Source organism: Leucopleurus acutus (assembly GCF_964270905.1).
Source record: "Leucopleurus acutus genome assembly, chromosome: 1".
NCBI classification, from domain to species: domain Eukaryota; kingdom Metazoa; phylum Chordata; class Mammalia; order Artiodactyla; family Delphinidae; genus Leucopleurus; species Leucopleurus acutus.
In genome coordinates, this window is record NC_139142.1 from 90,782,242 (window position 1) to 90,808,528 (window position 26,287).

Below are 26,287 nucleotides of genomic sequence, written 5' to 3' on the forward strand. Positions count from 1 at the left end.
CTGGGGGCTGGGTGAGCCTCAGCAGGCTGGATATTTGGATCCAGTTCAGACACAGCACTCAGAGATTGTGTGGGCTAGCTAAAGCCCCTCTCAATGGAGCAAACAGCTGGGCTCTAGCATGTATGACCACATCATTGCAAGAATTAGCCTCAGTGCAAGATGTCTGCAGTGTGTCCACATTCCTTAGCCAACCCACTTCTGCGAGTCTGGCCTGTCTTTCAGCAAGAGAGCCTTTCTGCTTCCTATCCCAAGTGCAAACTCCTTTTCAAACATGACCAGGGTAATAAAGACAAATTCAAGGGGCTCTTATTTCATATGCATGAGTTTCTCAGCTTGTGAAGTGATAAAACCTTGGGCAAGGAGAATAACAAGCATTAGGTAAAGGTTAATGAGATGGACCCTGCTCTGTGAGTTACCTACTTTTTTGACCTTTAGGCAGAAAAGTTATGATTTAGCCCTCTTGAGTATAAGCGTGGAGGGGTATCAAAAAGCATATGCCTCCCACATAATGATGGGTGCCCAAATGCCCATGTAACATGTCTCAAGGTAAACATCCTAATATCCCACTGTTCCAGAGTTTAAAAATAATCATAACTTTCACTGTCAAAAATGAGATACATAATGAAAAAACTATAAAACACAAATGAGCTACATATATTGTGAACCACACATCGTTATTTTATTAGTTCTTTGACAAATTTTATCAAGGTAAAAAGAAAAACCAAGAGTGCTATCTGATAAAGGGATCCACTGCTTCAATAAACTTTGCAAACACTACCCCCTTATTTTATTTCCTGTATTCTGGCCCTCTTCACAGCCGAAGGCAGAGGTCACATCTCCCAGCAGTGATCTGAATATCACATGTGACTGTTCCAGCCCATCTGCCCGTCACAACAAGTCAAGTAATGAAACTTCAAACCCCGGTAGTGAAGACAGCTTCCAGGGCCTCCTCAAGCTTCAGCCGGGCTCTCTAGACCCAGGGACTCATTTCTGGATTGTCTGAGTCAACACTGGCTGGGACACAGACAATCCTGGTTTTCTCCTTTGAAGACTCAAGCCAGCCAGCCAACCTCTCTAACCTACCTCATGTAGTTTTTCTTAATTAAAATGATCTCAAAAGGAACAAGAAGAAGAACCATTCGTATTGTGGTTTGCAGGAGCTTTATCCCCTTCTTGCTCTCTCCCATCTCTGGTAGATTGGTGACTCCATTATCCTTTCCTCCAAAGTCAATGTCTGTCTGTTTCTCAAGACTTCCTTCCCTCCCTCCCTCCTCTTCTCTTCCCTCCTTCCTTCCCTTTCTTCCTCCCCCTCTCTTCCTCTCTTCAGTTCCTACCATCAGGACATCTAGAATCAAATGTTCTGTGACTACCTCAAACTCAAGGTATCCAAGATCACATAACTTATCTTCCTGTGTGGTCAGTAAGTTCACTGCTGAGCACACAACAGGGCACATGAATAATCATCTTGTCCACCAACACAAAGCCGCTCAACAATATTTAGTGAGAATCTATTATGTGTTAGGCAGTGTGTTAGATAAATAAAAGTGACTAAGACAAGTATATCTAACACCCAGACGTAACACTTGGTTTCTAATACCATTCTCCAATAAAAGGAACCAGGGCTCCTGGGAAACATGGCTGACTCCAGGACTGGGCAAGAAATGTACAAGGTGAGTGTGGAGCATCTTGTGGTGAAAGAAAGTAAAGAAAGTAAGAAAGTGCCAAACAAAGAAACAAATACCCACAATGATGGGGACATGTCAGCGATACAGGAGCCAAATCAAGAGCTCCCAGTGGCCAAAGCTAGAACCATTCAAGTAACAAAATAACAAAAGTAGTATTGGATTATAATCCAAAGTATAAAATAAATGTCCATGAGTCCAGACTGATAAATAAATAATTGAATAAATAAATAAATGGTAGAAAAGAGAGAAATCTCTTGTGCTGGCAAATTCTAAATGATTAGATACTCTGCCTTCAAGAAGGTGATGCATAACTCCCTACGCCTTAATTGTGAGCTGTGCATAGTGACTTCCTTCCAAAAGAATCCCAATTAAGGGATAATCTACAAAATTCCTGACCAACAGTCCTCAAAACTGTCAAGGTCATCACAAATAGGGTAAGTCTGAGAAACTGGCACAGCCTAAGAAGATATGATAACTAAATGTAATGTGGTATCCTGGATGGGATCCTGAACATAAAAAAGGACATTCAGTTAAAAAATCAGTTAAGCTGAATAAAGAATGGACTTTAGTTAACAAAAATATATCAATATTGGTTCATTAACTCTAATAAGTGTATCAAACTAGTATAAGAGGCTAACAGCAGAGGAATTTGTGTCCAGGATATATGGGAACTCTCTGTATTATCCTCGTGATTTTTCTGTAAATCTAAAACTGTTCTAAAATTAAAAGTTTATTAAAAAGTAAAATAACAATAATATTTTTACCATGCAATTATAAACAAACTGTTACATTCCCCCCAAATTGACTAAGACATAGTCTTTGCTCTCAAAAGAAGATGGACCCATACGCAAAGCCGGTCAACATGACAGGTAAAACACTGACATCAAGGTCTGCCTGGGGAGCTAATAGCACAGAACAAGGGTGTTTAGCCTCATCATCCAGGGTAAGCACGGAAGGGGACTCTCTGAATTATAACTTGATGTTTCCCAGTTGCTAAGAGGGGTCACTAGTTTTATTTCATCCCACTGCTGGGATGAAATACTCTTAAATTCCCTGACTCCATAAGTAAATCCCTTGTCCAAATCCTGGTGTTTCACTGTTGGACTAATACTACATTCTGCTTTTCCTGGCTTCCTTAGTTCCTCTCTACTCCGTTAGGACAATGGAGCTAAGCATGTTTTCATGTTCACCATGCTTAATTCTGTTCTCCTCTGATCCAGAGATGGATCTTTACTCTCTGTAAAATGTTAAACATCTCACTATTAGCTTCAGATCCCCACCAGGTAGGCCTGTCTTACCTGCCCACTCTCATCACCATCAACTTCCACCCTCCTGCCCTGCTTCTTCTCTTCACCGACTCAGTGGTCTGTCAGGCACAAGCCCCCTCCTCCAACACACACACACTAAATCTAAACTCTTCTTCCATCTTTATACTAGCTCTTCTATCTTTCCTTTTTAATGTATAATTCCATCCCCCCTCCCCCCGCAGAGTGTTAATCCCTCCTCCCTGATTAATCCCACCATGTTTCCACCTACCAACACAATTCCAGACACACTTCTCATAAACCTACACATGCTACATTACAATTATATACTTTAAATAATTTTATGTCTAGAGTCTCATCTGTGAAACCTGCCCCCAGCCCCTCTGATCCCAGTCTAACAGTTTTTCAAGCAGAGAAACCATGCTTGTTATGCCTAGAATATCTTGGAGTCCATTTAGAAGCACACAAGATAACACTGACTAAATGCCTTAGTAAGTACAAAGCACAATTAACAAAGATGAACTTTGGTGTCATAAGTAGGCCATCTGTAAATGCCACCAACATGGAGAACTAATAGAACTATTTGTTATAAGCGAAACTATTTAAGGGAAGAATATTTCCTGCTTATTTGAAAGGTTATAGACAGTTAAATAGTAATGCATAATGGTTTCATGCCTTGATTATTTTGCTGATATTCTGATCATTAATTTATTCTAAACAGTGAAGTTATCAATGTTTATAACTCAGGGGTCAATATATTTCCTTCGAGAAAATACAAAACCAATGTAGAGAAAACATTCATATATAAATATCTGATTCTACTTATTTATTTAGCAAAAGAAAATCAAAAATCCCGAAGGCAACTCAACTCAACAAAAGTTTTAAGTGTATTTTCTTAGGGCAGGTTGTTGTGACTGATCAAAGTCATCGATGGAGCCAGAATGCGACGTGTGGCCAATTCCAAAAGACAGCCATCACAAAGCTCACCAGGCAGCCTTGAGAGGTTCCTCCAGATGCGCTGCTTGAACGGAGGCTTTTCCCACGGTGATCAGGGTAACTCAGCCCCGGACAGCACAGAGAGGGTGTGACCTCCACAGTTTCATTTGCTGTATACCCTAAGTTGTGTTTTTGTGGGAATTTTGTGTTGATCAGAAGAAACAGCTCAAGAACTTAAGAGCCAAAGAATTTAGGTCACCATATTGGGGACACACACACACACACACACACCCTCAGCCTTTCTTAGCTAAGGAAACAGAGAGCTGCCAAGGCAGTTCCCCAAATTCGGGAGGTCATTTTGGAGTGGCGGCCAACTTAAATCCGGTTGGAATCTTTTATAGGTGACTGGAACATGCGCATGTGTGTGCTTTTCTTTGAAATAAAAAAGGAAGAATTTAAGGCCACAGGGTGCACTGGAACAGGAAACTAGAGATTGAACCGTGAAGACCAGAAGCACATGGATGCGTGCAGCAAGTCCTAATTCCACTGATACATGGGGCACTTTCCGCCTCTGGTACCGTGGATTGCACAATACTGAGAACACAAAAGTCTGCACAGACTACCAAATAACCTGTGCGGCCTCGTAAGCTTCTAAAGGCAATGGTTTGACTAACTTGCTGTCGTAGAAAACTTGCACTAGACCTACTTCTCTCTAAAGCAAGGGATCTTTGTCTGGCCCTCTGGCATCACACCCCTAGTTGGGTGTACAAAAGGGACTGCCGTCTAAACATGGGGAGAGATGTTATTTGTTTATGAAGTTGAAACTTTACTATTTGATTCTATAAGGATGAGGAGGGATTTCCTCAAGACAGACCAAAAAAAAAAAAAAAAAGTGTGTCTCAAAATTGCATCTCTCCAGCCTCTACGAGGATTTAACCAGTGGTATCACATAAACACGTGATACCTCTGAAGAACTGCTTCCCAGAACTCTGCAATCCCTTGGATTTACCTACGAGTTCAAGACTAGCAACGATATTGTCTTAGACTGGGATATTTGCTCCATTTACTCAAGTCAAAGCTATACTGTACTTTTGTAAAGGGTGGGCAAAATTCTAGAGATGATTGAAATACAAACAAGTAAAGTAAGCAGGTGATCCAGAACAGGCAGGCCCAGGATGGTGTCTATGGAATTCACTGCTCCCAAGTTCCAACTGGTCCCTTTCCACCTCTTTACCACCCACAGAAGAAACAGGGAATTGAAACCATGACTCTCACCACTTCCCAGAAGTTCTCAGACCAAGAGCTCTGTCCAGGGAGATAATATCTTCTGAATGTACTGGCAGCGCCAGTAAGAGACAGGAAAACGGGCCAATGGGGTCAGGCTTAGGCGAAAGAATGGCATACTTCAGGAGTCGGGAGTGCAGGATGATTCAAAACTCCAGTTCCAAGTACTGGCAGCTCCCAACTGACAAACAGGTAGGGCTCCAAAATGTCACTTCTATACTGGTATTTAGAACTTGGAATGGCTTTTCCAATAGAAACAATGTTAATAGGTGGTGGTTTGGTCCCCAGTCTAGCCAAATAGCAGCCTCTCAGCTACATTATCAGCTAAATAGGCTATTGTAGGCTGGTCTGGGAACCCGACCACAGACTTAAAATGCTGTTTTTATGGGAAAACACATTCCACGGCAGGCAACCAGAGGAAAAATTGGCCACTCAAACCCATGGTCCCTGCAGCTACAGCAAGCTGCCCGGTGAGCTGTGAGAATCAACCACCTTCAACTCAGGCCACTCCACACAGTCCTTAGAGGGCAGCCAGAATGGAAGCCTTCCCAGCCCCAGGCCCAGTGCCATCCCCCACCCCCAGCAGGAGCCCATTAGGGCCAATATGGGATAGCCCTAAGTCTATAAGTCAGGAACTTAAAAAACGGGGAGTAATTGGATATTCTAATCTTCAACGTACCTGAATTATTTTACAAACCGGAAGATCCTACCTCACCAGCAGCTATGATATAAAATCAGGACCCAGGACTAGTTCACAGACCAAAGGCTTCAATGAGCCATTTCCAAAAAGAGTAGCTTCCGAATGAAGCAAGGGAGCAGGTCAGTTTTGAACTGTATTTAGTGGCTTCACTCTTGTATTCAAGTTATGTGAGCGTTTCAGATCCCCTGGAACTGAGTAATTACCCTCTCTTTTAGAATGTGAGCTCTTTAAAGACAGAAAGTACAGATTTATCTTTACAAGCCCAGCACCTCACACAATACCTGCATCTTAAATGGTAAATGAAGGTTTAGGATTTCAAATGTACTTCCAATTAAGACAACCTAAGTTAGAGACAACTCTGTCAGAGTGGTGAGGATTTCATTTAACAAAAAGATAAATATGTTTATAAGAAATTAAATAATAAAATAAAGGGATGACAAAGATAATTTCTAATAAGAAATCAATGTCATTTCAACCACGTTTTTAAGTTTAAAAACTTAAAATGAAAAATCAAATACATAACAAAAGACACACATACATGGAATTCATGGGGTATGACAGTAAAATTTTTCCATGTTTCTGATGGATCATTTAGAAATATTTTACAGCTTCAAAAGCTTTGGAGATCTTGTATCTCAAACTCTTATTTCACAAGTGTCAACCGGCAATGGGTCTTTTAAAAACATTTCTCTAGGAAACCTTATCATCAGAACAGAGGCAACATTGTTGCTAAGGAACAAAAAAAAAAAAAGGAAAATAAATCATTGATAGAGTTTAAGTTTCTAAAAAGGCAGAGGAAGCTAGTTAATGGCATGCCATAGTTGAGATTATTTCATAGAAATTAACAATTCACAATATTAGGAATTAAGAACTTGACGAAGTTTTTTTTTTTTAAGCTTTTCAATTGAGGTAAGGTTGTAAGCATTTATTTTTAAACTTTTGGATATTGGAACAATTTTAATAAAAACAGTCTAATTTAAATTTGAGGGAATCTGACTGAATCAGGAATTTATCTAGTCCATATGAAATCACCATATAGAATAAAAATAATAATTAGCAATGTTTAGAGAGCTTTATAATTTACAAAATGATTGTGTAACTCTTCCCCAAAATCCTATCAAGAATATGCATTACTGTGCTCATTTTCAGATGAGGAACCTGAGAGTCAGGGAAGTGAAGTAATTATTCAAAGGCTACACAATGGAAACATATCATAAATCACTAATTAAAAACCAAAAGAATTTATTAATAAAACATTCCAAGGCTAGTACTAAAGATTTTTAGAGATTGGAAAAGATGTTTCCATAAATACCCCAAAGAGAATGTGTTCCTTTATATAAACTCATTTGTGCATAATTTTTTGTGCTCTGGTTTTCTTTTCTTAAGTCTGCAAAAACAAAAATTTTAAGCAGAACTCACAAAGTATATTGGAAAAGGAAAGCAATGGTAAAAGGAATACATTTTTTTTTTTTGCGGTACGCGGGCCTCTCACTGTTGTGGCCTCTCACTGTTGTGGCCTCTCCCGTTGCGGAGCACAGGTCCTGGACGCGCAGGCCCAGCAGTCATGGCTCACGGGCCCAGCCGCTCCACGGCATGTGGGATCTTCCCGGACCGGGTCACGAACCCGTGTCCCCTGCATCGGCAGGCGGACTCTCAACCACTGCGCCACCAGGGAAGCCCAGGCATACATTTTTAGGAACATTCACTCCTACAGACTGGTACTTCTGTTTCTCAAAGTTTCTACATGGTGAATATCCTGCCCTGTTCCCTCTGGTAAAAAATATCTCTCAGCTCTTAACATGTTCAGTGTTTGGGGGAGTGGTGGATGGGGAGCAATGTAGAGATTCAAAGTGTGGATAATTCAACACTTACTCATAGCTGCTACTGGAATGTGTTCTGTGTATACACTTGAACACAGCTACATCTTGTCTTTTGAAAAGTAGCTTCAAGCAAAACCATCAGGTCATGCAGGCACTATCTGACCTGGCTTAGGAAGACAATAAGCAGCACAGAGGCCAGGGTGACCCAGATGATGTTCTCAAAAACTCTCCAGATTCACGTCTCTATGACTTAATTCAGAGGCTGCTGGCACGCTGTCCATTACATGGAGAAAGTGGCAACTCTCATCCCAAACACCAGCACAGCTCTTCCCTGAAATCCAATCCAAAAGGTATCCCTCTCAGCCTGAGTGATGCCAGCAGTGTCTTCTCAATACCTTTTGGGCTCTGGAGAAGGTGTGACAGCATTGGCGTTTCATCATCAAGCAGAGTGGGTGCTAAATACTAGCCAACACTTGCACATAGTGACAACCTCTGAGAAGGAGCTGCTGCTGGCACATCCATCCCATTCTACCTCCTAACATACCTAAAAGGTTTCCAGATCTTCTCTACAGCAGCTCCCAAAGACAAAGCTTCTGTTTTAAAATCAGTTTCCCAGGGAGTTTGACACCAGGTAGTAGAAATATGTCAGGCCCCAAAGAATGGCATACATCTTTCACTGACATGAAACACACGGGAAGTGCAGCTTGTATGCTAGTGCGAGCAGGCGCACATGCGCGCGCACACACACACACACACACACACACACACACACATACTATCCCCCACAAACACTCAGAGTGAAGCTACTGGAGCAGCTCTAATCCCTTTACACCTTTCCCAAGGGGATCTGGGTATGCCAGTGTTTTTCAGAATCTTTCATTTGAATCACTAAAGCTTATTAGTTTTAGTTCCTATCTATTTTTCATTGTTTTTTTCCAGTTTTATTGAGATATAACTGACATACGGCACTGCATAAGCTTAAAGTATATAGTATAATTATCTGACTTACATATATTATAAAATGATTACCACAATAAGTATAGTTAAAAGCTCCTATTTCTTAAATAAAAAGAGCGTTCCTGAGAAAACAATGCTGAAATGAGGGTACAAACATTCCCTTCTGAATGTTAAAATATCTGCAAACATCTTCTTTCCACTCATTGTCCAAAATCTCACCAACTTTTTATAACCCCTTGCCTGAAACTCCTACTCAATGCATTGAGTGTGTCCGTCTTGATTCGCACAAAAGATCATGGGCTGACGGGAGGGGAATGAACCCTTGCAGAATTATATCCTTCCTTGTCTGCCCTCTCAAGTGCCTGGCTCCTTCTGCGTAAATTTTCCACAGTGTTACACCTCATAATTGCTATGCCTAGCATTAGATATTGAATAATCCTTCCACAACTGTCAAAGTCATGGGTCAGTTTAGACAAGTACAGAAAAAGCATGTCTGACAGCATTGCAGACATTGCTGGCTGTGAGGCATCAAGCATAAGTTTAAAACTAGATGTAAAACTTTCCAGTACTAATAAACCAATAAGAAATGACAGAATTCGGGCTTCCCTGGTGGCGCAGTGGTTGAGAGTCTGCCTGCCGATGCAGGGGACGCGGGTTCGTGCCCCGGTCCAGGAAGATCCCACATGCTGCGGAGCAGCTAGGCCTGTGAGCCATGGCCGCTGAGCCTGCGCGTCCGGAGCCTGTGCTCCGCAACGGGAGAGGCCACAACAGTGAGAGGCCCACGTACCGCAAAAAAAAAAAAAAAAAAAAAGAAATGACAGAATTCAAATATTCCCATTCTGCTACCCTAATAAATTAATGGACCTCGACAATGATCCTCAATGGCTGCTAACGTCACAAAAAGAGAGACTAGCAGATATGATATGCCTCCGAATGGAAGTACAAACACCACTTATAAAGTCTTCTTGCCAAAAAGTTGATTCTGAATTGAATCAAGCTTCTAGCTCTGGCTAGCAAGTCACAGCAAATACAGGGAACAAAGGAACACAATAAGCACCACCACCACTGGGAAGCAGTTATCAACAGACTGTAAGAAACCCTGCAGCTGTGTACCCCAAGTGTGGTCCAAGGACAGGCCAGTGCCGGTCCACACACTATACATTACTAACCTATAATGAGATAAGGAGCTTAAGCTTGAATATAAGTCATCTCACTGCTTCCTTCATCTAGAAAGTCTTGCTATGAAAAAATATCAGCTCAGCTAAATAGTGTGCTTAATGACATTCTGCATTTATATTCTGACACATGCTCCTCATCTCATCACAGACTGAAAACAAGCATCTAATGGACTGGCATTTTAAGTAACACTGCTCTACAGGTCATGAACAAATTTCTTTTTATTTTTCTCCCCAGCTTTATTAGATATAATTGACACATAATATTGTATAAGTTTAAAGTATACAACATGACAATTTGATACATTTATATATTGCAAAATGATTACCACCAAAGCATTAGCTAACACCTGCACTTGGTTACATAATTACTAGTGTGTGTGTGTGTGTGTGTGTGTGTGTGTGTGTGTGTGTGGTGAGAACATTTAAGATCTCCTCTCTTAGCAACTTCCAAGTATTTAATACAATATTGCTAGCTATACTCAACATGCTGCACCTTAGATGCTCAAAGCTTTTTCATCTTATAACTAGAAGTTTGTAACCCTCTGACCAATCTCTCCCCATTTCCCCCACCCTCCAGACCCTGGAAACCACCACTCTACTCTTTGTTTCTAAGTTCAGCTTTTTTACATTCCGCATAGAAGTGATATACAGCATGAACCAATTTCTTCAATAAATAAATCACAAGGAAAAAAATGACAGAGGGACAATCTATATATTTTAAAATATTTAGGAGATTTATCAACCAATTACAAAATATGGACTTAATTTGGATCCTGATTTGAATGAACTACAAAAAAATACATTTATAACCTAATCAGGGAAATCTGATAATACTAATCAAATTTATATATTAGCAAATATCAAAATAATATTATCAAATACTCACTAGATATTTGATATTTTTTAAAGTAATGCTAATTTTAAATGTGATAGTATTATGTTTGTTTCTTTTTTTTGAATTTTATTTTATTTACTTTTTTATACAGCAGGTTCTTATTAGTTATCATTATATTTGTTTCTTAAAGAGTCCTTGCCATTTACAGATGCATAATGAAATGTTTGCTAATTAAATTATTTTTCAGGGATTTACTTTAAAATAATCTGTGGCAGGGAAGAGAAGTAGGTAAAATAAGATTGACCATTCATTGATAACTGCTGAAGTCGGAGCTTCATTGTAGTACTCTCTCTAGTTTTGTATATATTTGAAATTTTCCATATTAAAAAGTTAGAAAACAACAACTTTGCAGCAGCATCTGGCCTAGTTCATCCTATAGCCATACTCTCCTACATATCATGACACCACACTTCTGCTTTTTTTTTTTCATTCATATAACAACCGTTTCTATCTGCTATGCCACTCAACATTCTTGAGCAGGATGGGGATCCCCATTTAGATATAATAACAGTCCAATCCCACCATGTTTACCATCTTAAGCAAGTGGTAAGAACTAACCAAAATGCTTCTGTGAATCTCACCTATGCGGCTACTCAAATAAGGTTAATGTTCATTAGATGAGGAATCTAAGAACAAATGACTTAATCACCCTTGTGCAAACAGTTAAGCGTATCAGCCCAGGGAATGGGTTCCCTTGGGCATTGAACTGCTTTCTGACATGATTCATTTTCATAAGGACACCGTATCTTTCTTTATGACAAACATACATCTATCAGTTAATAAAAGAGTTTGAGGGGAAAGGTACTGATTTGTATCCGGTCCATAAGAGGGCTGACATGTTCACAAATGCAAGAATTCTTATAGTCATGGGAAATAGGAAACAAAAGGAGGAAATAATTTAGCAAGGAAGCCTGTTACGTTTTCTGATTCTTCGATGTGTGACAATGTGTCAACTTATTTTCAAGGAGGGGCCCAAATGCATATGAGCAGTTGGGTCAATCCAAGGTCAAATTAAACATGTCTAGAATTCTGCCAAATGTTCAACAATATAATAAGTCAGAATTGCTGACAAAAAAAAAAAGAAGAAGAAGAAGAAGTAGGAAAACCTGGAGTGCATATTCTTGTAAAATTCTTAAAAGGTTTTCAAAAGTTTAAAAAGGAAAGCTTATTTTGTTATTTGAGGTTTATTTATTTCCTGGGAAGTTGGCAGAGTAGAGAAAGTACCTGGTATTTGTTTGTTTGTTTGTATCTATATTTTTGCTTTTTTATAAACTTCGATGGTATTGGTGGTTGTGTGATTTACCCCAATGGAATGAGAGATATTAGGTAATTTGAACATGTTTAATGACAAGCAGAAAAATAACTATTATCTGTTTAAACTATTCCTTATTTAAAGCAGTCTTATTTTTATAGGCTGTGAATAAATATGAAGCAACCGCAACTTCTTAGAGCTTATTGCCAATCAGTTAAACAGAGGTTGGTGTATAAGGGTGCAGGGTATAGGAATTCTATCAAAGCTTTGTCTAAATTAAGATAATGTATGTTTTGGTCCACTTTCCCAGATGTTCAATAGTTTAAGATCTCTTCAAAGCCAACTCTCATTAAAATCAAAATGGGAATCATTAAAAGAAAATGAAAAAACTGAAAAGATTTTCAATTTCTCAAAAGAAATAGGGCACAGAAGAAAAACAACAAATAAGAATCCCTTTGCACTGACTGAGCATTACGTTGCTACAAGGCATGAAGCCAAAGGAAGGGAATGCTCAGTTGGAAAGTGAAGGCCGTGGCTCTTCTCAGGGGTGGCTAATCTGAGTCAGCCTGGCCCCAAATCACACAAGCAAGGCCTGTCCACAAGGCGCCTAGAGAGAACAGCAACGACGGAGCGAGATGGAGTACTGGGTCTGTGGAAAAGGGAGCTTTCTTGGTCCAGAGGCAGATGTGTTGTGTTTCCCACTCAGCATCCTTCCTCTTTTTTGCTACCTGAACTCCTCTTTCCTAAGAGGAACCCATTCCACATCCCTCAGTCCTGGACAGCCCAAGTGCCCAATTTCTTTGGTCACAGTGATGGGCACGTGACAGGAGCAGTGCCAGAGTTCTCAGTGAGATCTGATGTGTGAACGCTGGGAAAGGGTTTCTCTCTTTACCTCTGAGATCATAAGCTGAAAGGTAGTATGACTTGGAATTACCAGTGGTCATCTTGTCTACCCAATCATAACCAAATCTTTATTCTGATAAGGCAATTAAAGCACATTTCCAAAACGGCCAACCATGTGACCACAAAACAGTCCCAACTCTCAGGGCATCTCTTTGCAATACTGCCAAAGAAAGTGGTTTTCAGGCCAGTGCTTCCATTTCCTAAAATCTAAATTCCTTTCACAAAGGTTCTTGAAAAAGAAAGTGTTCATCAGGAAGGAGACAAGACCGTTTGCCAGATCTGCCAGTAAAAAAATGCAAACTTCTTTGAGAGCGTTGGTGGGGCAGTGGGGGGCAATATTAATAAGGAATAATTTGGGGGAAGGGGAAATTGAAAAAATAAAAACCTTATCCATACATCGCCTTTAGGTATGTATAACCATATCTCCACAGACAAAGGAAGTTTCCATTAAGATTATAATTTAAAAATTTTTGAAGTTCAAGTTCGCTTCCTATGCTTCTGAAAGTAATTAGCTCCAAGATGAGAAAGTGGAGACTGTGGTATCCAGATATTAATGATCATCTAACTTTAGATAAATGCATCAGGCCCTGTACCGGGAACTTGAAATGTATTATCTCATTAAATCTTGGGACAACTCAGAGGGGTGAGTATTATAATCTCATTTTACAACTGAGGAAACTGAGGCTCAGACAGGTCAAGGCACTTGTCTGAGATTCCTTCCTAGTAGGTGGTGGAGCCAGGATTTGACCCCAGGCATTTCTGTATCCACACTTCCAAGCCTCCCTGAAAACACAGCCAATGGTTATTAGTGTTCACTGAAAATGACTCCTTGGTCCTTTCAAATATAATCCCACAAGCAATACCACTCTACCCAGCTACCCACAACCAGGCTCAAATAGGAAACAGTGTGAGGTAATTATAACATATACCCCAGCCACTAGCTCTGGGTTTTTATGACTGAACTGCCAAATCACTCCTAGCCAACTCTTCAGGGAATGTGCAGACACTTTCTCAGATTCCAGCTAAAACATCAACTATGTGGCCCTGGGGGATACAGAGCTCACAGGGTGGTAATGGGATATAAAATTTGCAAACTTGAGGTCAGTGGCCTAAACTCTGGGGTGTGAAGCAGCAGCAGTCCATGAAAGACTAAAAACTAGGTGCCGACTTGAAGGCTATATATCAAGTCCTTCCCGGAAAGGCACTTGTTCACATCAGCTCAGACATTAACCCCATCAGTAAAGGGAGAGAAAGAGAGTCCACATGTAGTTCTGCCTAGAATCCGTGGAAGAAGATAATAATATCAACAGGCTTGAGACAGGGTGTTCATTCTGAGAATTCAGCATTAGGTCCAATTCAAACATAGCTCATGCTCAATAAATAGTTGTCACTTGAAGTAGGCAAGTGTTCTATAAAATTGGTGGGATAGATGATACAGAAGACAAGAATTTAAGATTTTTTTTCTTCACTGGCATGCTTCTTGCTTGGAATCTAAATTTATAAATTGGTAGTGTAGACAGCTGAGTCAGCAACTTATAAGATAAAGAGTCTGAGCTTACAGACCTAGAACTGCCATGGTTCATCCTAGGACATCTGATGCTTTAATTGCTAATTATTAGTGTGAGTGTGGGGATGGAGGGAGTTACCCATAAGACTCCCAGAGAAGACTCCCACTTCTCTTTCTCCCACCCCCTCCCTACCCCCCTCCCTAGCAATCACCTCCCTTAAAAAGCCCCATCCCACTCAACCCCACCTAATCTGGAGGCTTCCACTGACAGCAAGGTAGAACTGTGGAGCTAAAACTCCAGTGCGCAGCCTGCCATCAGGGTTGCCCACTGAGAGACTGATCGCACTGCCTAAGGCCAGATAAACAAGAACAAGAAAAATGTTCATGCCCACATGATGTAGGGAGTTTGCTTATTTGCAGCACAGCTGAGGACTTGCAGATATCCGTCACCCTTTCTAGGGGAAGAAGACAACTAGGAGGAATGATCTCCTACCCAATAACACACTTCTACTTAAATCCGCCTTTGCCACCGTGTGGCTCAGCTTCCACACCTATGAAGTGGAGAAGAAAAGAAGAACCCTGAGCCCTTTCTAACGAACTTTCTCTGGGCCTCAGTTTCAGCATCTATAAATTTCTAAAGTCTTTGCCACTATAACCATTTTGTAATATTTTTATAAAGATGGATGGCCTGACTATGGAGGTAGATTGGAGTCATGAAAAAACAACATCTACAAACAAGAAGCGTCTTTAAAAGTTACTCATCAAAGGCACCAACCTATGAGGGTCTGACTACACGATCTCGTAAACTGGCACCAAATGGACAGGGGAAATGGTAGGAAAAAACCATTATCCATGAGGAGAGGGGATGCGCCCAACAACATGGCACCATATACACAAGTTCATAATAAATGGTGGATTAACCTGCTTTTCCATTATATTCCTCTAAATGTTTTTACAGGAATCTTTTCTGATATCCAAGCATCTTTCTTTCATGTCCTGCCTCTCCTCCATAAGCCCCTGGTCTCCTGAAGAGCCTGGTACCAATGTGGCCAGGAATGAGGTGGTTTTCATCAGTATCTGTCAGACACCAGCATCTTCTCTGTCCAGCTCAGGTCCACTGGCTGATGGGACTCCACTCTAGAACTTTCTCCAAACTCTCTCCTCCTGCCTCCCTCCATCTTTCTCCTTCCCTCCCCTAACAAAAACGTTACCTCTGGTTTTCTTTTTGAACACCCCAAGACCCCCAAGTAAAAATGAACATTTTATTTAGAATTTCTTTTTCTTAATGTTTAACCCTTATTTGATATTCTTATTATCCCTATTTTATTTGTAGCTCAGCTTAGGAAGTTAAAGAAGAAGAAGAAAAAGAAGATGAGATGACAATGATGAAAAAGAAAAAGAAAAAGAAAAAGGAGGAGAAAATGGCAACGAGAAAGAAGAAGAAAAAGAGGAAGAGGACGAAGGAAAAGGAGAAGAAACAGAAAAACAAAACAAAACAAAACAAAAGCCTGTCTCTGGAATACATCTCTTTATTACCAGAGATTTTACTACACTTCAGTTCAAAACCATGAACTTAACAGCAGACATAATGCGTCCATAGAGCCGACATAAATCTTGCCTCCCAACACCAACATCATAGCATGGTTGTACTATATTTGGACTTAGATGTGTTTGGATACTTATATTTGAATGTAAGTATGACTGATGGTCTAGGAATTCACAACCCTTCAAAACACTGAACCAAATCACTTGTCTAACGGCACAGTTCCCCCGCTCTGAGCCTGCTTGCCGTCTGGAATACATCTTTGGCTGGGAATGGTGGAGATAGCGAATTTTCCTCTCTCCCTTCCGCTCTGAGGAGGCTGAATAAATAGACTCAGTGATAACTTCAACCAAAAAAAAGCCACTTGAGAAAGTGGTAAGTCACAAGAACTTAAAACTAGGATTTGATATAATAGAGCTTTGGGTCTACAATCCAAACGACTGTATTCCTAACCCAATTTTATTCTATTAACAATGTGGCTACTCCATTTACACAAAAAATAATCTAGTTCAGCTCACTACAATACCAGTTCTATTGACAATGGCACATCTATCTTTATTTACTAATTATAATCCCTGATTCCAGAAAAAAAATGTTTCTGAGGTATATTATACCAACAGATATATAGAAATGGGGCTATTGATAGAAATTGAAAGTCAAATCCCACATAGAAGGAATGTAAAACATGTCAGATACCTAAATTAATAAAATTAAGTGACTGTGCATTAAATCTGTCCCTGAGTTTCTTAGAGGCTAAAGGAAATGGGCGGAAAGTTAGGAGTTTTATAATTCTTTTATTTGGAAAAACAAAATTTGCCAGTTTTTTAGGAACTATGATTTTATTCCTGGGGTTTGTGAGTTCTTTAAATGCAAACTAAGGACAATGCCCCTAACATTGATCTAAAAGATCACAGAGATACATTATTCATGTAGCGTTTTGCATTCTGAGGTTGCAGTAAGCAAAATACAATGAAGCCTCTTCAATGGGAAACTAAGTCAATCAGACTCGATCAAGTTACAATTGAAATATCTTATTATCCTTCTCAAACACCCGCTGCCTCACTGTGGTAGCTAATCTCCAAAGAGGCTGCCCCAAATTCCTCCCCTCCCTGCAGACATAGGCTACTCCTCACTTGCATCAAGAGGCAGAGCTCGTTAGTCCATGCCCTTGAACCTGAGCAAGGTCTGTGACTTGCATGGAATTTCGGACCAGGCTGTCTGAAGAAAGGCTGGTAGCTTCCACTTTTGTTTTCTTGGTATCCTGAGCTGCCTTGTAAAAAGTCTGGCTATGCTGCTGGATGGTCCATATGGAAAGGGAGACAATCTGAGACTATATGCAGGAGAACCAAGAAACCCAGCCAACCCTGATAACATGTGAACCCACTTAAGCCCTTCCAGCCAGCTCTTAGCCATTCAACTCAGTCTGTGGACAACAGATGGGGTTAAAACATGTGACCAGAGATGAAGAGGCTATTGTTCAAGATCCAGCCCTAACAGACACTTACCCTGAACAAGGCCTGGTAGCTGCACCTGGGGCTCAGTTTCCCCATCCCCAGGGGCAGGCCTAGGCAGGAGATCACATAGGAGATAGCTTTAAAACCTGTAAGGCCCCCAGCAGAGCCAGACAAGTGGCTCTTTGCTTCCTTTAGTCCCTTCCTCTGTCCATCCATTTGGATCAACCACACCAAAGTAAACAGGGCTGCAAGTGCCAGTCCATGATCACGGAACAAGAAACACACGTGGAGAAGTCATCTTACTCATTCTAGACCCAACAGACATTGTGGAAAGCAGAGACAAGATTCCCCACTGTGACCTGTCCAAATTCCTGCCCTCCAGAATCATAAGAAATAATAAAATTATTGTTGCTTTAAGCCACTAAATTTGGGGTAATTTGTTACATAGCAATAAGATAACCAAAACACTCACAAACAAAAATAGCTTGTTTCCTTGTAGTAGAGGGACTAGGAATGACTCTGTCTCTCTTCAGTTTCTCATTAATGATGCTATAATGTTTTTACATATAATAAGTTTCAATGTAGATGGACATGGGAGTACCCAGGTGCCTCCTCGCCTTTGCCTCTCACAACCAAGTGGTCAAGTACTGCTCATGCTGCCACTCGAGCCTCCTCTTCACCCCCTCCACTGCTGTTGCTCTGGCCATCACCCACTCTCGCCATGACTCGACTCCTATATTAGCCTCACAAATCTCCCTGCCTCTAGTCTCCCTACTCACTAAACCATATTCCTTTGACACTTTGGCCAGAGTGGCAGAGATCAGATCATCTTAGAATCCTTTACTAGCTCACCATCCTCAGCTTTCACAACAATCGGATAGTAGCATCATGTGTCCTTTAGTCCCTCTCCCACCCCAACCTATGGACAGACACACACGGTTGCATGCTGCACACCTTCAGGGGGCACTACTTGCATAGGCTACACTATGAACTGTGCCCCCTGAAGCCATGCAGTGCAAACCCTGCCCATCATACTCAATGTTCCTCAATCCCAAACACCTTATATCCTTTTTGTTTCATGCCTTTTTCACTCAAATTTTTCCTTATTTCTCTCCTATACTTCCTCCAAGCTCTAATATATATATAATTTACCTTACCCAGTCAATCAATCAAATTGGTCAGACATTCAAAAATTGTCTACTGAATTCTTACCATGTGCCCAGTTCCTAGGTATACCTAGTGATAAAACAAACAAAAACTGAGCCTTCAGGAAGTTCTCAGTACTACTAAGTAGTCACTTATTTATCACATAGACCAGAGATTAGCAAACCTTTTCTGTAAAGGGCCAAGCAGCAAATAATTCAGTTTTGCGGTGCCCTACTGTCTGTCACAACTACTCTCACTCTGCCACTATGTGTGAAAGCAGACATAGATAAAGCATAAACAAATGGGCATGGCTTTGTTTCAATACAATTTTTCTTACAAAACAGGCAGTCTGGTCCACGGTTTGCTAACCCCTGACAGACTTTCACTGTGAAGTCTTTTCTGAAAAATCCCATTCCCACAATGATGCGTCCCTAGTCATAGGACTGCATCTGCCTTTGATAAACATTGAGTCTTTCTCCACAGCAATGGTAGAACATGCTGGCAAAATGAAGGTATCAGGAATGTGGAAGAAAGAAAGTTAACCACATATAGGATTTATTGTAATTGAGAATCATTAAAATATATTGGTTAAGAGCACTCACTAGGAAGCCAGATTCCCCAACTCTATCTTTTACTAGTTTATGTCCCTGGAGGAATAACTAAAATTACTGAAAAACTGCATCTCTCAGTTTCCTCACCTGTTAAATGGGCAAGTAGGTAGAATGTTCCTCATAAAGGAGCTGTGTATTAAATGAATAATATACGTACAGTGCAATAGTGAGTGATATACCAGAGCTTGCTATTCTTTCCCATAGGATACAACCAAGGTGAAAAATGACACAGAAAGCATTAAATAGCTCATCATATTGATGAGAACTTAAGACACATACCAGTTTCCCCCGGAAAGAGAAACATCTCTTGCAACTCTATTCTGAAAGAAGTTCCTCACGTGGAACATGAGAGCAAGAGATTCTGAATGACATAATGAGGAATGTCTCCAGCTCGGAACCATGGGCAATGCAGACGGAGGGTGCCTGTGATGGTTACCTACCACACTTAATAAAAGTTCAAGGTATAATACAAAAATACATGTGCTACCCAAAGACCCCACAGCTGAGACATTCTGTGAGTCCTTCTGTGTTTTATTAGTGTCTTTGCAGAAATATCAAAGTTTCTTGTTTGACAAAATATTATATTACTACATTATTAACTATACCTGGGATTTGTGAACTAGCATGAAGGAATATTAGGAATTTTAGGTGGAATTTTACCAAAGTCTTAGTACTGCATTTTTGTCCAGAGGAATGAAAACCAAAACCATAACTAAAATTAATGGAGAAAGAAAATTTCATATTAAGAATTGGTCTTTAAAACTTAACCTTTGCGTATCTCAGCTCTCACAGCTGTAAAGGGAAGGTAATAAAAGGACTCACCCTATAGAGATGTTATGAGCATAGAATGAGCTATAATATGTGAAACGCTAAGACAAGTGCCTGGTACCTAAATGTCATCTAATCGTCACCTACCACTGCTACAAATGTTATTATTATTTATTTTTTACTTACTCCTATACCCCATGCCCTTTCCTGCCTTTCTGCTGCCTCCTGATTTTTGTAATGCATCTGATTCTCCTATTAAGCCTCTCCAGGCTGTGGGTGCTATATGTCTCTGGCATTCCACAAAGCAAGGCAGCATTCAATCAAGGCTTCTTGAATTAATGAATTCTTTGAATCCCAGCTTCCACAAGTTAGTGTGAAAATGCTTATGACGGGATTCTTGCTTTTGATGATTTTACAATCTAATGGGAAAATCAAGCTTAACAAACCTGAAATATTAAACTCTCATATGCCTGCCATATAACTCAGGCCTGATACATTACTGATTTCAGTTTTCTTTAAAAATTTCATGGAACAAAATTCTAAGGTTCTAGAATAGGCCTATTTGTTGGGTTAGTTTCTAGACACAAAGAAATTGTTAATACAGTTTATTTCTCTTTCAAGAAAACAGTTTTTAAATCTTATTTTCACCTTGAAAATTAAGGCTAAAATTCAGAAATTGGTTAGGCTTATTGCTTGGTTTATTGCAGGAAAAAGCAAACAAATTATGTGTGAGTATCCTAATAATTTGTCCAGCATTTGGCCTGATTAGAGTCAGTAGCATAATACTATAATCTTTTAAAGTACCTGCTATACAAGAAGACGGAGGAATGTTTCACTATTTTTTTAAAAAATTCCAAATAAGCTTGTAGGGATGTCTGTACTGCCATTTCCATCATCCCTAACCTCATTTCACTATAACTTGATGTATCAATATGTTTAAATTAATTTGTGATACCAACAACTTATGCATTTTTATAAATAATCTCTATGTCTTAAATGTTACAAAATAAATCCCATAAATAATATTTTGTCTCCATCTTCTTGTTTAAAATGTGGAATTGCTGAAACCTTTTATTTAAGAATATCTTTTTTTAATGCTGTCGCAATATTTTAGCTTAATCGATTTAGTAAATGAAATGACAAACCATACCACGGCAGGAGTTTTTCCCCATATTTAATTATTAGCCTATCTGACTTCTGATGAAGTCTTAAAGTCTTCTTTATAAAGTAAAATGGACTTTATGAAGTCTACAGAACTTTTTCTGTGTGCCCTGCTAAAGGTCTTTATTTTAATAACAGACGTCTGTGTAATTAATCCCTCTGAGTTTGTCATCACATAATCTATCCTGTGTATGAACTGTTCCATGTATATTTTTCTGGTAACAAGACCCCTGGAAAAAAATAAACAAATAAACAAAGACCAAAAGGAACCACGCACAAGGGGACAAATTGTGTGAAATACAACCAGTCTCATACACTTATAAGCCAGGCAATAAGCATAGAAGTTCTCAGTCCATCTTATCAGAGATTTGGGAAAAGGAGGTTTCACTGTAAAGAATTTTTCCCTTTGATGGGAAACTGTAATATTTCCTTATTTAGGAGCTAAAGCAATAAGGCAAACATAAATAAATGGTGCATAAGTACTGCTATTCAAGTAGAGTTATGTGTTTTTTTTAAATTAGATTGTCTCCCACACTTTTTGCCTAATCACAGAAGTTAAGAATTTAGCTGAGGAAAATTCTTCTGAACTAAAATTCAAACAAGCTAGGATTTTATTATTTCTCATAAAGTCATTTCACACATGTTAAGCAGTGCCCAGGCAAACAAAAACTACTATACATTTATTACTTGAAAACGTTTTTGAAACTTGCAAAAGTCTCATTTCAAAACACAGAGAAATGTAATTTTTTCAGAGTGACTGGGGACCACACTCATTCCATTAAAAAAAGGATTTCCTGTAAAAACAGAAATTGGCGATTTACTCTAAGAAAACACAGCGAAAGCTGGGAAGAAACTTGAGGATGCTTAAATTTCCACTGTGGAACAACTTCTGCTGCCCAGTGAGAAGGGAAAAAAAAAAAAAGAACACCTGCAACAGGATGGGAAGAGAGAAAGACAGGCTAGGACTACACACCCAAAGAGGGAAAAACCACGCAGGTTCCTGTCTGGGACACAAAGGAGCTGACAGAAAAGGAATACATATCCGAAGAAGAATACCCAGACAAATTCTGTGGTCACCTGTCACATCAGAGAAAGAGAAGAAGGCAGTAATTTGTAGGAGAGCCCAGATCAATGCATGGAAGACACTGATGAGTTTAAAGCACCTTTTACCTAGAGGAAATATTAGCGAGGTGCTGAAAGTTGCTGCCACCAACAGGGCATCAGGCGGACTTAGGGGTTACAAATCACTTTCACTTCATAAACTGTGCATCAAAATGGTAAACAGGTTTTACTGTAGTCAGAGAGGTTAGTTCTGAAGCTGGTAATATTTTAACTCGCAAAAATAGAAGTTTTAAGCAATGACTGGAAAAATGGAACACACAACTGCTCTTCCTGATGATTTATACAGCACGGTGTGGTTAAAAGACTTACTCATGTGAGACTGTAATAGCAATAAGCAGAGAGAATACATCTCAAATGCTATTCAGATTTAAGATCAAAATTGGCATTTGTTTAAAACTTATGGGTAAACCTTTGATCCAGCAATTCTATTTTCCTTTATTAATTTATATTACATATAAATATTCACATGTACACAAACATGCAAGTAGAAGAATGTTGGTAACAGCAAAAAATTTCATATAATCTAAAGAGCCATCATTAGGGAAATGTTCCAGCCACATTATGGGATTCTATACGCCAAGAGAATGCACGAAGTAGATCCCTATGAGTTGATAGATGGATGCACTGAAGATATATAAAAGTAAGCAAGGTTCGAACAGTATGTATGGTATATTCCATGCATTAAAAAGGATACACACACATATCTATCTGTGTGTGTATATATACATATATATTATATATATATATTTGGATATGTATTATACTATTTCTAGAAAAATACATAAGACAATGGTATCTGAGAGGTATTTCCAATTAAATATTTTTAATTGTATATCCTTTTAAATTTTTATTTTTTACCCCAAGTATATGTATATAATACATATATTATATACATATAACATTTTAGATAACATAAGAACTATAAAAATAAAAACCTTTATATTATAAAGGTTCATTATTACAGCATATTAATATATATTGTTATGCTATAAAGGTTAATTATAATTATTTGTTAAACTTTTCATATGTATGCAAAATCTCATAGATAACATGAGAATTAGGAACACTCATAATTACTGATCTATTAATACCATGTTTGGGGGAAGGCTTTATGAAGAGTTTGCAATAAGGTAACGTCCACGTTAGTGACCAAATACTGTAACACAGAGAAGTGTTTCTTCATAATCTTAAAAAAATGTAAAACCCAGAAGAACTAAGTGCTGGTGTGAGTAAAAGCATGGGACAGCCTGTTAAGCAACAAAGTAAGGCTTAGTTTCTGTTTTCACATTGAGTTAGGGCCTCCCGAGGAAACACGCTGGTTGGTGATAGCACATAGAGACGAGACAAATGTCTGGCTAGGCCTAATGTCTCCCTGCAGACCTTCATCCACAGAATTAAACCCCTACTTCCTCTCTCGCTATGGGAGCAATGCCATCAGGCTTAGCTATTAAGCTAAAATGTATGGCAGAAATATATTTTTTGAAGTTAAAATGCTAGGCTAAATCAGGTCCTTTTGAGAAAGGGTGAAAATCAGTTTCAGTCCATCTACTGCACTGGCCATGGGCCGTGCACACAGGGCAAGACATGTCTGCTGCCTGATCGGTATCAGGCTTAACATGATAAGCGAATTTCCTTTCCAGCACTGTTGGAATCCGTGATTTATTTTCCACAAAGGCCAAGATGGAACTAAGTTAATCATAACTATTTCCTAGGGTCAGAAAATCATGCATATTCCACCACGGCCCAAGTGCTTGGCTCTGAAAACCATGTCGTCCCAGATCTGGAGCAGGACTCAAACACTGGTCCGTTCAGTTTACTGTACTTTTTCCTTCCCATACCTGGGCCATACAAACACAAATTTCACTACATATATATAATAAAAACAGCCCATAACATAGAAGAATACGTGAAATGTCCAGCCACATATCCAAGTGGACACCATCACTTGGTCACTCAGGGTCATATAATCAAACTACACCACTACTCAAAAAAGAGCAGCAATGAGAATCATAAGAACTTGATAGAAACCTCTGTGTATTTACTGTCTAGGCTCATTACAAGATCCTCCAAGGAGACAAAATGGATCATATATAATCCATCCTGCTGCTTCTCCGGAGGCTTGAACTTAAACACTCTCAGAAAGAGATACTTCATTTTCAATTTGAACAATTTTAAGGGAAGTGTACTCCCACCCTTCTTCAATTCAGGGAACTGGCAATCCTTATAGAGTCAACCTGCCTGATTTAAATATTTTCTGCTAAAACATTTTCTGTAATAGGGGCATAAGAAGGTGGTGAAATGCTCAGTTGTATCTGAGTAACACACACGACAGGTTAAAAACACTCCTTCAAGGCCAGCCACAGCAGCATTACTGCCCGGATGAAATAAAGAGCTTCTAACAACCGCAAAACAACTTCTCAGAAACACTTGCCCTGCTCTGCTTCCAGTGTAGACATCTGAAAGGAAAATTCAGTCCCTAATTTTAATAAGCATAACTTAGAGGAGAACCAACCATTAACTATTTGTCTTCTCTGACTGTCTGTCCCTGAAATCCCTTTCTTTCCTTGCTCCCTTACAAACAGAGCATCCACAAAGATGCCCACAAGGCAAGTACTTTCCCGAAACACAACCGGAATTGGTATGAAGAGAAAGGATGGGCTGCTCCTCTTCTCAGTCGCAGCTCCTCCCCTTCTTCCTCAAAGAACCCTTCTTGCCTCCCAAAATCAGCCTCGACAATGGCCCAAGATTCCTTTTAGCCATGACCTCTCCTCTGGGGCAGAAATCCTTAAAGCGTAGAGGCAAGGTGGTTTAGCCACAAACGCGGCGAGAACTGGATAACCCTTGCATCTCTAAGGTGCCCCCAGGAGGTCTTGTCAAGGATCCTTCTACTGTCGAGAATCGACCCTGTCAGTTCCTCTGGATCTTGATACTCGGGAGAAGAGGGAGGGGACACCCACACCAAAGGAGCTGGCCCGTTCCATTACCCTTTAAGCGCGTCGTGTCCTCCACCGCCTCTTCTCTTGGCCCGGCTGGCTCTGGTTTCCTTCACGTTCCCAGCCTCCAAATTGGCGTCCGCCCCATGGCTCGTGTAGGAAGCTAAGAGCACGGTAAATCCCAGGGCGACCTCCAGCAGCCCCCCTCGCCGCATGATGTCAAGCGGCCGCCGGCTCCCGCCGCCTCTCGCCGCGCCCCGGGCTCGGTCCGGGGCCGCCGCTGCGCCCTGGAGCGCGCCGCGCCGCCGGGGTCCCGCTCTCCCGCCGCCCGTCCCCTGGGCCGGGCTCCTCCCGCCTTCTCCAGGCGCTGCTCCCACTTCAGGCGGCCCCTGCCAGCTGCAACAGACAAATCGCCGAAGCGGGGGAGACATTCAGGGCTTCGGGATGCTGAAGCCTCGGGGTCCCCATTCCCGAGCCCAACCCGCGCGCCGCCTGCGCGTGGCGCAGTTACTTTGGGTAAGTGAAGACCGTTTGGTCCACAGCTGGCTGAAAAGCCCAGGCCCCCGGCGGCAGCGGCTCCAGCCAGCCCCTCGGCCTCCCGGGCGCCGCCTGAAAAAAGCGCCGCAAAGTACCCATGTCCCGAGCAGTTCTAAACCCTGGGGCAAGCTCTCTGGGTTTATTTTTTACTAGCACGAATTGCGCGCGATGCGCGCTCTGACACCCCAGCTCCCCAGCCTGTCCTCTACGCCAAGCCGCGGGGCTGGAAGCCCGCCGCGCCGTCCCCGGCCGGCTCCGGGCACTGCCACCGCCCCCCGAGCATCTGACGCCGAGGCCGGCACCGGGAGCCCCGGGCCAGGAAGCTGTCAGGCAGGGGAGGGCCAGCGCCAGCTCTGGACGTTCCGGGACAGCCCCTCACCCCAGTCCCTGTCCCTGCCCTCAGCGCGGCGCAAACGCAAAAGCCTCCGTGGCTGAAGCTCCAGCCCCGGTGGCCGCCCGACCCCAGTCGGGACCCCAGCTGCACCCACTGGAGAAGTGGCGGCTCCGGTTCCCGAGGCGGCGGCAGCTGTTCCTCGGTCCTGGCCGCGGCAGCCCTTGCCCCGCTCTGTCCGCAGCTGTCCCAGCTGTGGCCGCCTGTCCGCCTGCGGCACCCACAGTCTCTGCCGCGGC

General features: G+C 41.0%; 1 protein-coding gene across 2 annotated transcripts in view; it reads right to left on the minus strand.

Moving 5' to 3' along the window:
• Positions 1-25,335, minus strand: part of FBN1 (fibrillin 1) — a gene marked incomplete at both ends in the record, with an annotated part of 252,338 nt that extends 227,003 nt beyond the window's left edge. For both annotated transcript variants that reach the window (XM_082841143.1, XM_082841142.1), the window contains one exon: positions 25,172-25,335. In XM_082841143.1, the coding sequence (XP_082697269.1) occupies positions 25,172-25,335 (164 nt within the window). The remainder of the gene's footprint in view (positions 1-25,171) is intronic.
• Between the last annotated feature and the right edge of the window lie 952 nt (positions 25,336-26,287).